The 15,335-nt window shown below is 51.6% G+C and overlaps 1 protein-coding gene across 6 annotated transcripts in view; it reads right to left on the bottom strand.

Annotated features, from left to right (window-relative positions):
* Window positions 1-362: 362 nt before the first annotated feature.
* Window positions 363-15,335, bottom strand: part of MTMR3 (myotubularin related protein 3) — a 70,763-nt gene continuing 55,790 nt past the window's right edge. For 3 of the 6 annotated variants that reach the window (XM_072350859.1, XM_072350858.1, XM_072350861.1), the window contains 8 exons: window positions 14,400-14,595; window positions 12,679-12,864; window positions 11,165-11,335; window positions 9,219-9,364; window positions 7,170-8,571; window positions 5,418-5,528; window positions 4,886-4,974; window positions 363-2,441 (listed from right to left, as the gene is read on the bottom strand). In XM_072350859.1, coding sequence (XP_072206960.1) covers window positions 2,270-2,441; window positions 4,886-4,974; window positions 5,418-5,528; window positions 7,170-8,571; window positions 9,219-9,364; window positions 11,165-11,335; window positions 12,679-12,864; window positions 14,400-14,595 — 2,473 coding nt within the window. In that variant the 3' untranslated portion in view covers window positions 363-2,269. Of the gene's footprint in view, window positions 2,442-3,418; window positions 3,503-3,877; window positions 3,905-4,885; window positions 4,975-5,417; window positions 5,529-7,169; window positions 8,572-9,218; window positions 9,365-11,164; window positions 11,336-12,678; window positions 12,865-14,399; window positions 14,596-15,335 lie in introns of all 6 variants that reach the window. The other 3 variants (XM_072350863.1, XM_072350862.1, XM_072350864.1) reach the window with 3 other exon arrangements.

Here is a 15,335-nt window from a genome sequence, read left to right as displayed (position 1 = left end):
TAAAACCAGATCCTGGAGCGTAATTGAAAACCCGCTGCTCCTCTGCGTGTTTGTAACAGTGCACAACGTTACAGCTGCTTTATTTCAAACCTGAAGCTGTAAATACCGCCCCAGCACTGAGAGGAAGGCAGCGGGAGAGCAGAGCGACGATCCTGGCAGGGGGAGAAGGGGAAAATCCACATCCCCTCCTCCAAAGGCGAACGGGGCAGCTCGGGCAGCTCGCTCTGAACGAGGGGATGAACTACAGGGGGAGAAAAGCAAGAAACCAAGTGAGGTTGGACTCCACGCAGCCCTGCCGCCCCCAGCGCTGCACCTGCTGCCCCTATGGAGGGCAGGAAGGAAAGGCAAAGAACTGGAACGGGCGCTGGCGAATCTCCCATGCAAAATGCTAAACTTTATTCACTTTTCTTTATTATATTTAACAGTTCTAAAGTATTTACTTCTCGCTTTGACAAAAATGAAAAATATAGGAGCACTTTACTCTCTGTAGGAGAGACAGGTTATATGTACAGCTATGGAGAGATACTGCTTCCTCCTTTACATACAAAGAAAAAATAATATTAATAAAAAAGTGCTTCGTCGATCAAAAAAAGACTAAGAGCTGCAAGCATTTATTCACACTGTACATCACAGAGCCCAGGAACCCGTATCAAACCTCTTGGCACCTGTCCTTACAGCTGCACAACCCCACGCGCATTTCTGACGCCCGTCGCTCTCAGCCTCAGCTTCACACCCAGCCCTGCACGTCGCCGCAGGAGCAAACGGACACAGCCACGGCAGCACACAGCCTTTCTTTGCTCGTCTCTCCTGCTGCTCCCAGGTCCCTCCATGTGCCAGGACGGCCCCCACGCCTTCATCTCTGCCCGCACAGCGTCAGCTCAGAGCGCAGCGATGCCAGCGCGGGAAGCTCCGTGCTGCTCCTTTCCCCAGCAGGTTTTGGGAGCTGGTCTCTGTCTGACGCTGCAGACCACGATTGTGACGCTGCAGGGAAGGGCAGCTCCCCTCCCAGGGATTGTTCATTATGTCTTTGAGCTCAGATTGTTTTGTCCTACAGAACAGTGCAGGAGGTGTAAAGCCGGGCCAGGCGGCAAAGCAGGACACGACCAGATGCATCTCTCCTGCCTGGCTGCACTGAGCAACACTGCTCTATCAGAGGGGAGAAGGGCCCGAGGATCTACCACTCACTTACAAACTTATATTCAAGAGATCCACGCTTTACTCAGGTGGCTTGAAAAGCAACTCAGGCTGGGGCAGAAGGAAGGAGGGGAATCCATGATGTCCTGTGAGCCCCGATAGAACCCCCAGGCAGGTCCTTCCTATCCAGAGCACACTGAGTGCACGAGGAGCAGCCGTGGCAGAACGCTGCAGCACAGCGCATCCCTCAGGGACCAAACGCAGCGGGAGCACAGAACAGCTGCAAGTGCCACTGCTGAGTGCCCTCACTGCAGTGCAGCGGGAGCAGCAGGGCTGTGGCTGCAGCGGGAGCCGTGCTAAGGAGCTCCGCACAGAGCAAACCAACCTACGGTGGGACGAGGACACAGGTCAGGGCTGCCACTTCCCAACTTGGTTTTAAATAAGGAATTGCATTTACACGGCTGCAGGTGGAGGTGTTTGGTGTGACACCAACCTCAGCCCCTCTTCACCTCTCGCCAACACCGGGCGCTTCCTGCAGCCAGAGCAGCCCGGCCGTCCCCAGTCAGCACCACGGGGCTGCGGCAGAACCTGCGACCCCCCTCACGCAGCGAGGATAGCTAAAGCCCACTCTAAGAACAGAGAGGGAGAGTGCTCTCTTGGGAAGGAGATTCCCATTTCTTCTAGCAGCAACAAATTCCCAAACAGCAGTTTCTTGTTTGGAAGTAACAGGAGTGACTGAAAGCACAAGCGCTGAGGCTACAGCCGCTCACCTTGCAGGCTGCGCCGATTCCCCTCGCCTCCTTTCCTCCATCAAATTGTCTGCAACGCAGTTCAGCAGTGGGACAGTGAAATACAAAAGGGAGATCTGGTTCTGGTGCCAGCTCCCTTCCCACTTCTACAATCTTCCAGCAAACAAGCAAACACTTATATATTATTATATATACACACACACGCAGGCGCGTACACACACACACGGATAGGACAGAAAGGAAAGGGGAACAGCTGGAAGAGGAGATGCCCACACGCCAGCAGCACGGCACGGCTGAGCTCCGTCCCACTGAGCAGCACTCCTCACCCCCTCGTCCTTCCAGTCTCAGCCCACTGAGATCGCACAGCTCTGCCCGGGGAAGGGCCTTTAATTTGATGTGGCAGTGATGGGTTTGTCCAGTTCGAGATCAAGGCTGGCGCTGCTCGGGTGCAAGCTGCTGTAGCACGACTTGCAGACTCTGCTGGGCTCAAAGAGCTGCTGGCTGGGAACCGGCACCTTCTGGTTACAGCAGCTGGAGCAGAACACGTTTCCACAATTCCTTGCGTCAGGAACAGGAGAGAAAACAGAAAAGACAAAATCAGCAGCAGTTTGACAAAGGATCTAGTTGTGAACCCAGCTATTCGTGGTGCTGTGCTGGGCTCTGCCCACGGGGCCGTTTGTCCCCAAGAACCAGGACACGCAGACAGCCCTCCCTGCACAGCTCGGAGGTGCCAACACTGGAGTGTGAGGGGAGCCGCAGTGCACAACCACATCCACGGGGACGGCTCTCCTCTCTGTGCTGCTGGAAGGCTGCAGCACGGAGCAGACAACAGAACACCAGCAGAGGTGATACGATCCTGCCCAGCTGTGCCGTCCTGCCGGGTTCCCAGCATCCCACACTCCATCACACAGGGAATGCCATCAGCAGGACCATGCAGTGCACAGCGCCATGCCCAGCTGTGCTGCGGGGATGCTCTCCTGCCAGCTGCTGGGCACACACTGCATGCAGCTCACAGGGTTAGGCTCAAGTGTGGGAAGCGTTACCTGCTGCTCCTGCAGCCCTCCCTGCACTCTGCTAAGGGCTCGGAGCAGCACATTACAGCCCCGCGTTCTGCCATTCACCTCCATCCCCCCACACCCTTCTCATTAACTCTTTGGCATCGGGACTTGATGCCACTATAGATTTGTGCTGGAAAAGATCTGTTGCTGCCATCAGAGTGACAGAAAGCCCTGCTTACACCCAGCAGCTTCAGCTGATCCTTCCCTGCCAAGAGCTGGGGTTCCACAACTCTTTTTAGTCCTTTTATCTTTCAGTGACAGAGGGCACCATTCTGGAACTGCTCTGCCCTGAGCCGCTTTCTTTGCACCCCAGTGCTCCACTGCTGTGCTGGAGAGACCAAGAGACGTTAAAAACAAGGCTGTCTCCGCTTGGAGGGCAGCTGAGTGTTAATATCACACCACCAAAACCTCCTGGTACTAAACGAGCCGTGATCACCCATTCTGTGAGGCAGCACCTCTCCCCCAGCTCTGCATTACCTCCTATTGCCAAAGTCCTTCCAAAGTCAGAGGCAATTCTGTCTCCTCATCATACACGTCTGCACGGCTTGCTGACATGCTGACCTCACCCAGAATTAATGCAAAAAGGGGAAGAATCAAAACTAAGAGATAAAAGCGCGATGGCTGAACATGAAGGAGAACCTCTTCCCAGTCAGCACTGCAGCGTTCTGTTACTCAAACACAGCCCTCGCTGATGGGCACAGTTAGTGTAACCCACACCACAGTTTCAGCTACCACAAGCCAAGCCTCAGTGCCCTCCTGTGGAAAGAGAAGCCTGTTTGTATCGATCTCAGCACCCAGCAGGCCATGCCAGCCACCCACAACTTAGTTCTGGTGCTTTCCAGACAAGTGAGAAATGGGGGGAAGAGCCTGAGTTAGTTTGGAAGTTACCGAGAAAACACAGACAGACAACAGACAGAGGCTGCTGTAAATGCTCACCAGATCTGATCAACACGGTCAGTGTCCCTGCAAGGAGGGAAGAAAGAGCTCAGAGGGGAACAGCAACAGAAGCAAACCGGGCAATGAAGGACGCTGGATACTTTTATCCCGCTCTCAGCCCATCCTCGCCCTCAGACAAGGCGGTGAGCAGACTCTGGTCACTGCGCTTTGTAACAGCGCACACTAGGCAAAGATTTGCTTTTCTTGCTGGTTAGGATGGCAGCCCTTCCTGGTCTCTACCGATGAGATCTCACATGGACAGCCCGGCTGCTCAACCTACCTCAGGCATTGGGAAGTGAAGAACAAAGACACCAAAGGGGAATCTAAACCAGAACTCCAAGCCCTGCATCCATCTCAGCTCCTCGTGGTGCTGGAGGTGCTCGAGGGCGCAGTGCTCCGGAGCTCCCCAGGCCTACAACCTGCAGTGTAGGAGCTAGGTGCCATTCAGCTTCTCATTTCTTCTTCCCTTTGTTTTTCTTCACAAGAATTTTAAGTACAGAAAGGACACAGAAGCCTGCAGCTCCTCACTACTTCAAAAAGCAGTGAAGCATCAAAACGTGACAACTGCCATTTATTTACATGACAGCTTTTGTCGTCATTTTCTAGTGGCCAGAAAACAGCAATAGGGATTTATCTGAGACAGAACTGAGGCAGGATTTCAGATTTCCAAAGCTAGAGTGTGAAGGATCGTGTAATGCAAAGGAGGCCCACCAGGATGGTCTGAATCATCTTCACCAACTTCAGCTAAAGTCACCAAATCCAGCTCGAGAGAAAACGCTGGGATCCATCCAGGCTGGGGTATAACAGACACCAGACGTGGCTTTTCATATACAGATGCAATGAACTGGAGCTGAACAGAGGCTGTCCTGCTGTCTCAGAGCTCACACTCCAACACCCATCCTTCACTAAGGAGCTCCACAGCAAAATGAGGCCCTTCCTGGCCTAAAGCAGAAGACAGACCCCAGTGCTGCCCTTGCCCCCCCATCCCAGCCCTGCAGCTCAGGGTACCTGCAGTGGTGCTTCCTGCTGGCGAGCCAGAACGTGCTGTCACAGCCATAGCAGTGCGCAGCCAGGTGGTCGGGAAGCCATCGTGTCACCTGCAAGAAGGCAACAAGCCTGTCAGGTTAGCTGGCATCAAACCCATCACAGCTCACATGACCAAGCAAAGCCTGCTCTGTTGAATAGCAGACAACACTGTTCACAACACTGAAAGAGACCAGAACGTTCCCCTCGAGAACAGACGTGCTAAACTGCCCTCAGACCATCAAAGTCATCAAGTCCAGCTCCCTGCTGCTCTCTGTGCTTAGAGGTGTCCGGGCTGGGAGGCTTCACCTCGCAGTCAGCCAGCACTCCCTCAGCTCAGGCCCAGCTCCATGAAGTGCCGCTGACAGCAGGAGCCCACAGACACGGACGCTCCGAGCAGATGAGTGCGGATCGCTCACAAGGTGGTGTTTGACCACAGGGTGTGGGATCATTTGAGTGGTGATGAACATCCCAGCCTACCAGAAGAGTAAGTGATCTGAAGGGATTCAGTCTGTACCTCTGTGTCCTGTTTGTCCACCTGCTCCCAGCTGGCTTCAGAGAAAATCTCTGTGCTGCAGCGAGACAAGCAGTTCTGATCCAGATTGCTTTCCGAGTCGGGTATAGAAGTCTGTTGGCAAACAAACACAGCTGAACAGAACTGTCCCATATTCCTGCTTCCACACAAATCAAAGCTGGCCAGCTGTGGGGGGTGGTGGGGAGGGAAACTCCTGCTGAGGAAGGGCAGAGCGTGTCTGCACGACAAGGGTGGATGCCAACACGTGCCAGCAAACTACCACCGGGTGGGACTAAATGCTGAAGCTGAAGCAGCCTGTGAGAGGTGAGCTGCAAACAAAAGCCAGGTCAGGTTTGGACCCTCTGATGATGGACTGATGGGAGACAGAGTGGGTTTCAAATCCACTTTGTCCTGTGCTGGCATAAAGTTCTGGCAACACTTGGGGTGAGGAACCAAGAAGCTCCATCTGTGGCTCCAATTTCAGAGCTGTGTTTCCTTTCCAAGGCTCTGCTGCTTTCAGAATAACTACTGGTGGTGCCGATGTGCCCCACGCACTGAAAAAGACCTGCAGAACACAGGCAGAATCACCCATGGGAAGCTCAGGATCTGAGCCGTGTGTGCTGGGGGAATAACGCTTCCTTGCTGTGGGCTGGGCTGGATGTGGTTTAACTGGCTTAAATAAAACTATGGGGGGAAAAAAATCTTACCTAGTTTTGTGCCTGAGCACCTCTGGATTTACACAGGCAGTAAGAACTGCCAGACAAGGCAACAACAGAAAGCAGAGATCAGGCTTTAAAACAAGTGACACTCAGAGAACATCCCAGCCCCACACTTTGGCTGGTGAAAGCCCCTACAACGGGGGATACAACAGACTAAGGCAAAACATCGCATCTCTCCAAGGGGTCAAAGCCGCATCCAACCCAAGGGAGACCCAGCTGAGACGGATGCTCAGAGCGAGCACTGGGTGCTGATCTCTGCCATCACAGCCAAGAAGGTGCAGAGCATTTCCCTCATCAGATCCCTGCGACCGGCCGGCACCTCCACCACTTCTGCACAAGAGGAAACTGAACAACTAAAGCTGGAAGGCTCTTAAAAACGCCCTTCCCTCTCCTGGTCCTGCAGGCACACGAAGCAGATTAAATGCATACACGGGACATTGTTCATAACTATTACACCAACCCGGGAACTCCAGGCCAATGCTGTGCAAACACCTGAGATGCTCCTGCATCCCCTCACCTCCCTCCTTGTGCTCCTGCCTCCCCAAGTGTCCTCACAGCTCTCCCTTTTCTTTTACCTGACTTTGAGCTATCAGAGCAACTGCTGCACCTTTCCAAAGCTCAGCGTGCAAAGCGCCAAGGGATCAGAGCTGCTCCTGCCCAACTATGTCCCAATAAATGGCACTGCCATCCTTAGAAAAATGTGTGAAAGCAAAAGTAAGACATGTGGGCTTTTGGAGTAAGGCCAATGCGGGTGTTTAAGTACGCCCGGTTAGATGCAAAGATGCTGCTGGAAGTCAATCTTTGCTATTTTCTTGGTCAAACTGCAATAGAGTGAAATATTCCTCATCAGCAATGCTGCTCATCAAGCACTGATTATCAGCTCCCTCCTCTTCAGAAACACCTCGAGGGTTTTACAAACCCCGCAGGGCCGCAGCAATCCCTGCCTGACCGAAGAGCCGCGGGCTGCCAACAGGGGGAGATGCAGACACAAGTAGCCCACGGTTCCCATGAGCGGCCCAGTTCCCAGCTCACTCACCACTTCGTCTCCGTAATCGCCGTTGAGACGCAAGGAGCAGTTCAGGTACTGGCTCTCCAGCCGGCTTTTCAGCTCCTGCACTTGCTTCTTCAAGGTCTCCACCTCCTGCTGATGCCCAGTTTCAATCTGGCGCAGGCGCTGCTGGATGACGTCGGTGTAGACAGGCATCCCGTCATCGTCCAGGTGGCTCCTGGCAGGCTGGTCTGGGCTGCCGGCCGCCTGCTGCTTCCCGAGGTGACTCATCACCCATTTCTGGTGCAGGTTCCTCAGGTGCAGTTGTGCAGAGCTGCAGCTCGCTGCGGAGACCTGCCGGCTCAGAGCGGCCTTTGTCCTCCCGTCCTCCCCGTTCACACAGTGCCCGTTTGTCGCGTGGTATTTCTGCACCATAGCCAGCCCCGCAGGCTTCTCCGTCATCTTGTTCTCAGGCTCCAGCTCTCCGTTACACACAACCTCGTCTTTACATTCACCTAAAGGCAAGGCACAAGGGGAAGGCATTGGGATGTGTGCGCTGCCGCTGCCAGAAGTCCTATGTACTTTTGTGCCCAGTCTCTGCAGTTCCATCGCACTCTCCCCCTCCGGCCTGTTTTCAATAGTTCGCGAAAGCTCGTCAGCACTGTTGTCCATCAGATGGGCTCTGAGGCACGGACCCTTGGGAATCAGCTCTTGCTTTGCTTCATTCTCTGTTAAGGTTTCTGTAGAGCTCTCAATGTTGGATGTTCTCACCTCGTGCAGGCTTGTAAGAGGTAACAGAAGGCCGGTCTGTGCTACGCTGTGCAGGCTTTCTCCCTCTCCTTCAGGTTTGCCCACACCTTCCTCCACATTCTTGTGAGTGTCTCTATTTACAGAGCTCTCCGAAGGAACAGCCTGCACTCCTTTCACCTGAGGTAACTTCTGGGTAGCGTTACTGACATCAGTCTGCTCCTCCGGGCGTCCTTTGAGCTCACAAGCCCCTTGTGAAAGCGGACATGGGTTGTTCATTACCACCCCTTTATCCTCAGCCTTCTCACACAGCTCACCCACGTACCCGTGCACATTTTCAGTTCTCTTCTCCTTGTCCAAGGCAATCTCATCCCCTTTCCCCGCAGTCTCTAGGCTGCCCCTTAAGTGCTCCTCCACAACAACATCCTCCTTCGTGGCCTCCTGCAAAATGTTCTCCATCTGCCCCTCCGCCACGCCGGCTGCAACAGACAGCTCAGCTCCCAGCAGCGCCCTGCCCTGCTTGCTCAGGCCATCCCCATCAAACGGGTCGTCCCCGGGGTTCCCAAGGCTGCTCAGCTCCAGGGACCTGCGGTGCTCCTGCCACTTCTCATTCAGGCTGGGGTCGCTGCTGCGCCGGTTGGTCGTAGGCACGCTGCTGTCACAGGCTGTCGTCAGATTGTCGAAGGATCTCGTCTTTGGTAACCTACACAGATACAAACACAACCCAAAGTCAGGGACTTTTATTCATTTATTTTAAGTCCAGCTACTACGGCCTAAAACCTCCCCTCCACAGCGAGGGGGGTGACGGTCCGCTCGCTAATGGACTTGTGTGCACTGTTATCCAGGAGCACACCTGGACCATCTGTAGCCCGTTCTGCTGTCTGCCAGGAGGAGAATCTGTTGACTCAGACTTCAAGCACTGCCAGCTCCGCTCAGCACAGCGCACAGCTGCTTGCAGTCTGCTCACAGCTCCTCGTTAACGTGTGCAGAGCATCACAACACCCCCAGCAAACCAAAGAACGTTACGCAACAGAAAAAGAACTGAAACTCAAGTTGGCCAAATAAAAGCTCATATCCAGCAACGACACGAAGGACCAACAAAGCCAGGCAACAGCCTTGGCTCAATTCCTAATCTCTCCTTTCCAATATATTCGTTATGCTCTGACCTCTGAAACTTAACAGCTTCCAAACCTGAAACAAGGAAAGCCACTTTTGGTCAGTGAGTCCCACAGCCCACCAACATGCCTGTGAAAAACACCTCCCTCCCCACAAGCGTTCTCCTCTTAATATCCCACAATATTCCCTATTGATCTTACTTTACAGGATGGGATTTCTGAGCTCTAGGCTCACCTGCCCAGGGGCTGATCTTCAGGGCTAGAGCCTGGAACAGGGTATGGGGCACAGGTGTCGTCAGCAGGCGTAGAGGGGGAAGAACAGGGCAGGTAAACAGCACTCCAGAGCATTAAATTACGCACATGGCACACTGGGTACAGCACCTGGGAGAGAAAAACACACACAACCGTTCAGAAATTGCAACTCCCATGGAGTAAAAAGGGCTTTGGATCTGACTGGGGTAGTCCTGGGTTGTTATTCAGATTGCAGCTGGGAGGTCAAATCTCTGTATGGTTTGGGAAGGCCTGTGAGCAGCTATGGCACCTTTAATCAGCTACACTTGGAAACGTAATTATCTGCTCTTTCAGAGAGGGAGCTTGAGGCATAACGACGCTGGGCTTTCAGCTTCCTGTGAATGAATTACTGCAATGTGCACCGTGTGAATCTACACCTTCATAATGCTTCTGAGCAATTTAAAGTGCAGAGGAATTCAGCAGCCCATAGCAGAGCTTCCCCCATACTTTGTACTACGGCGTGCCATACGAGAGCTGAACTCACAGCCTCCAAGGCTGTGAGGGGCAGCTCAGTTTGAGGGCTGCTGCTCTGAATGACCACAGCTTTAGAACAGACATGGCCGCGTCAGTGAGGCACCTTTCCAACACTGCAGTAAATCAAGGCAGAAATGAATACAAGACAGATTAGTGAAACTCCTCAGAAGACACAATTTATCCCAGTCAGTTCAGCGCCATTTACCAAGAACACGGCCCAGGTCACCCAGAGCCCACCTGCAGTGCAGGATGCAGCAGGTAAAGGCAGCCCAGGGCCAGAGCAGCTACCTGGCTGCACCGCCTGTGCTGAGAGTGCTCTGAGCTCCTCCCGGCTAAACTCAGTGCAGTTTTCAGGGAGCAACCTGATGCACCCAGAACTCCAGAAGCCCTCAGGATCCGTGTTTATCTGCAGGGCCTCTCATGCTTTCAGCAATCACACCCACTCTGCTAATGGCAACATCAGGCTGGAAAGCCTTGAAAGGCTTCTATCTGCTGCTGCCCGGCACCATGACGGATGGAGCTGCACGCAGATGGAGCCCAGGCTGCAGGTACAGTGTCCAGAGGAGACGGGCAGCGACAGAGGGCTGATGTGAATACTGAATTCATCCCTTTACAGCAAATGCAGGCGAACTCTTTCCTGCTAAGCCAAGATTTAATTTCCCTCTAAGGAACAACCATAAGCCACATCCATCATACGCAAAGCCATGGCACGGCCCTTACAGCTACATTCGTGGTATCTGATGTTTCATTAACAAAAAGCACTTAAATATTTCTAACAGTCTTTGCCATCCTTGTCACGGTGACCTCTGATGACTGACGGGTTGTTTCCATGCCATGCCTACCACAGCACAGCTCAAATGCCCTTCCACCAAGTACAAAAGGTGACTGCAAGCCCTTCCTGGACGGGAAGCTTCAGTGAGCCAGAGTGAAAGTGGGAAAGTATCACAAGGAACACAGCTGTGCCCAGTGATCCTGGTTATATTTTCTGCATCTACATTAAACTTAAGCCTAAACAGTGCTGAGGTCTGTGTGCCATTCCACGTCACTCCTGTGACACAGCTTAGTTCCCTGGAAAAGTCCATCAGCCAAACACAGAAATGTCTGTTACAGAAATGGTGCTTCCAGCACAGAGAAACCTCTGAGGCTGCACCTGACGTTCCTCAGACAGCAGCAGACCCAACGGGAGGCCTGGAACATAAAACCGAGCAGGGCATCCAGCTGTAAACATCGAAGAGGAGAGCTGAGGTGTTTCCAGAGAGGTGTGCTATCTGTGCCCTGTACTCACAGTGAGTGAACCTGGACACATCCCACTGCTACAGCTGGGCACTGCACTACAGGACACGCTTCTGAGAGCATCAGACTCCAGAGCCCCCTGATGGAGACTCTCTTATGAGGCGGGTAAGAAAGGATACGTACAGATTCTGACTGGGAGGAGTAGAGCAGGTTCTTGAAGGCTTTGTTTGCTGCCCGCAGCAAAGACCAGACAGAACAGGTCCGTTCCTGAGTGTGTTTTTCTCCTCTCTCTTTCGCATTGTTGCACAGGAATGTACCAAAGAGGCAAGAGTAGGTGTGCTGCACCAGTTTGACCTGCAGAGACCAGCACAGATACGGTCATACGGCAGAAGACATCAGCTTAATGCAAGAATGCTTAAGAAAAAAGAAACCTTCCCTTCACATGGCAATGATTTCCCAAGGACTGATGGATAAATAAACCCAGAATTTTCTGTGTGCCTCCTTATGAATTAATTGCAAAAGGATTTACACGTAGAGGCATCTTTTATAATCGTAACTAAAAGCTCAAGGAAGAACCACAAAACATGAAGACATGCAGCGGTTCACACTCACGTATAAGTCTCGCTAATGTAAAACTCGCAGACCTGGAGGACAAGTAGGTTATAAAACATTAATGCAGCAGCAGAGAGACAAAGAACGGGGGAAATAAAACCCAGTTTGTGTCAGTCTAGATGTACACGGCATACAGCCCTATCGTTATTCACTCCACACTCTGCCCAGTGCCTGACTAAGCAGCTTAACACGAACCTAACTTTCAGTATCTAAACAATCCCAGTGGCTGTAAAGGACAGACTGCGGGTGTTGCTGTAGGGCTGTGAGGACTTTAAGGGTAACGTTCACACACAGCTCCCACCGATCAGCAGCGAGTGAGGGAGCTGGTTATAACCTTAGGTATCCTATTTCACAACTGAGCTAAGCTAGGACTGCACATCAACTCAGTTACATGGCTGAGCTGGCAAGCACTAGTACAAGTCATCAACGATCACAGCAACGTGCTTCAAGTCTGCAGCGGATCAGACACTCCATAAAAGCCTTTATTCCTCAGGTTACCAGCTCTGGAGGCTGCAGGTGACACCTTCCCACAGACTCACTTCCTGGCCTTAAAAACTGGCTTTGACAGCCCAAGGCCAATTTCTAACAGGAGAGCTGTCCTCATGCAAAGGAAACAAACACAGCTGGTGCATCCTGTACATTTTCAGCACAGAAAGAAACACTGAACAGCGATGTAAAGGGAAGGAGTGCTCAGAGGAGTCTCCGATTCCCAAAGAGATCAAAGTAGGGGGAAGCTCATATTGCCAGTAAACAATTGTATGTTGTGTGAATGCATTAAACTGAATGTATTTCAGCAACTCTTCAGTGAAATAGTTAAATTCGTATTGTTTGTTTCATTCTTTTAAGTCTGAAAGAAGCCCTTGAGGGCCCTGCTTCTGCTTTAAGAGTGAACAGACCCCAGGCTCCACAAAGTACACAACTATTTGTGTCTCCTGTATCAGGACAGCTTTCCCATTTCCTTTACCAAGCTGAAGACATCCTGTCACGGATAGATGGGAAAACCAGAAACCCCTTGGGCTCTTTGGTACGTTAGCGGTGGGTTAGGAGCAGTCTATAAAACAGCAAGCTCTCAAGCCACAACTCACAAGGAATGCTTCGTTAAACTCGAAGGAGCAAGGGAACTGCCTCTGGAGCTGATGGACGCAGTCCAGCCACTGTAAGAACACCGGGCAGCGCTCATTGAGGTCATCCGAATTCTCACCATGGCCACAGCGATCGGCAAACTTGTGGCCAAAATCCAGCCACTCCATCTCCACCAGCACCTGGAAACCCTGCAGAAATACAAGGACAGACCAACATTTCCTCTTTAGGTTTTTTTTAAAGACAGTCTGAGACTCATGGGGCTCAACTTATTGCTGTGCCCTCAACTCCTCCTGACTTCCCTTCACAATTAGTCCCCATCACTTACCTTTTCTCCTTTACCCAATACCTCTATTTTCTTAAACGCTGCACAATGAAATTAGGACTGAAATGAAGCCCAAGCCCACATGGACAGCGAAGGGAATAAGACAGACTACTAAGTCCTTTGGCTGATGAGGAAGCAGACCTTGATGTGAGAGCTATTTTGGCAAGGCAGGGGAGAGCAGGAATTTCACATCTTGATTCAAACCCAGATAATGGTAACCTAATGGTAACCATGACGAGATATCCACACAGAGATTGCTTGCCTATGTGTATATCAAACGTAGCACAGCCATGAGTAAGTTTGATAAAGGGCAGACTGCACAATTTCTCATGCAAACCCAAATGGCAAAGCACATCCCAAAGTAGTGCCTAATGAAGCACCTGGCTGTGACACCCAGCCTTACAGGACCTAAATCAACCACATACAGGACCTAAAATCAACCACACTGGGGAGGTCTTGCTTCTTAGAGCAATGGAAGATTGTAGATCACACTTTATTAAGCCAAGGGTTGCAACTGAAAAGGAGAAAACAAAAAGGTCGATAGTGCTACAAAGCCTGAAAGTGACAATGATGGAATCCATCTCTCTGAACGTTCCTGGGCAGTTACATTCATGGTTCCCTCTGATGCAGGCAGGAAGAAGAGGTGTGTCAAAGAACTTTTCAATTGGAACCCAAAATGAGGACACTGAGGAGGGCCCAGGAGGAGCTTCTGTGCCAGAGATGGAGCAGTGTGGTTTGACCTGGTGGATGCTGACCTCCAGAACCCACGTGAACAAGGATCTGAGAAAGTCACCACAATTTCCTCCTAAGGACGCTGCTACATTTTCAGCTCCTGGTCCTCCTGTATCTGAGGGCTTAAACACCGGTTTGTAGCACAGCACACAGACACACACTTCTGTTCTACACAACAAAGGCATCTTGCATGTGGGCTGGTAGATGGAATCCAGCCATCACACATCCCACAGTGCTGAAAAGCCACGGGAGAAAAAAAATTGGGCTGAAAAAGCAACAGTGTTATAACTAAGTGACAAGGGATCGTGAAAGAAAGGAAACTGGAGAAATACGTAGCTAAGAAAACTAGGAAAGAGGAACAGAGAAAGGCTTTTCACCAGCAGTTGGCTGAGAAACTGCAGCTGTGCCAGAAGCGCTCAGCACTGCATACGTATGGGGAAAGGAACACCATGACTGGGCACTTATTGAAATGAAAAACATCATCTGCTCTTGAATTACAGGCTATATTTACACCCACATGTAACTGTATCTGCAGACTGCTGTTAGTTAACTCCTGTTAGCTCCTGTGCTGCTTCTAGCTCAAAAATCTGTCATTTTTTAATATAGAATTCCTTGGAAAGGAACCCAAACTCAATAAGTGCCTTGTTCGTTAACAGATGGCCTACAAACCTCTGTGGTCCTGTAGTAGGGATCTAGCAGCAGTTTGGCCAGAGCCACGATCTGGGGGGTTCGGTCCCAGCCATCCGAGCAGTGCACCAGGACAGGTCGCTGGTCTCGGTCCACAGCATGGACCACAAGCAGTGCTGATTTCAGGAGCACAGACAGGTGCTGCAGCCATTTGGTGCTCTCCAGAGCTGACAACCAACTAGAAGAAAACAAAGGAGGACAATCTTTGCTCTTTTAAAATGCTTCCAGGTTTGAATCTCTGATTTCATCAAATCAAAGCATAACATTATTGTGTACTTTAATGAGCTGCGAATGTCATCACTCATTATTTTTCATCTACATTTTGCTAAGACTCTCCCTGAACTGCAAGAAACAAAACCTTGCAGCCCACCTGAGGAACAATCAGGCTGTGGCACATGGTTTGCTGCTCACAGCCCACAAGAACAAGCAGTTGCCCAGACACATGCATGGCACATCACCAGCAAAGGCCACCATAAGCACCACAGGGTCATGGTTACTTCCAGCAGCCCCTCCGGACTCCCTTCTTCCCAGCTGAGGGTTTGGGCTGCACTGCAGTCCTGCTGCCAATGGCAGATCTTGGGACTCCAAACCTCCATTTGGAACCTCAACTACTGCCAGGCTTTCTGAGGTGTGCTGGAGGTGCCTTGAGTATCAGAGCAGCGTGGAGGTTCTCCTATCAGCTCAGCACAGATGGCTACTCTGGATCTACTGCGAAACCACGTATTACTCTGAGCAACAAATTCAGAACAGGGAGGTGGTAGGGGAGACAGGACCGGTGCAGCTGCAGTGTCTTAATGAAGATTCAACCCCAGAAGCACTAGAGGCTCAACATCCCTCAGCACCGAAGGGCTACATTCCCTGAGAAGCCCCTCCAGATGAAGCATGTGGAACAGCACTAGAATACTCTGAAGGAGAGCC

This window comes from Excalfactoria chinensis, chromosome 16 (genome assembly GCF_039878825.1).
Source record: "Excalfactoria chinensis isolate bCotChi1 chromosome 16, bCotChi1.hap2, whole genome shotgun sequence".
In the NCBI taxonomy this organism is placed as follows: Eukaryota; Metazoa; Chordata; class Aves; order Galliformes; family Phasianidae; genus Excalfactoria; species Excalfactoria chinensis.
The sequence above is the reverse complement of the archived record's forward strand: the minus strand, read 5'-3'. Positions and strand labels throughout refer to the sequence as shown.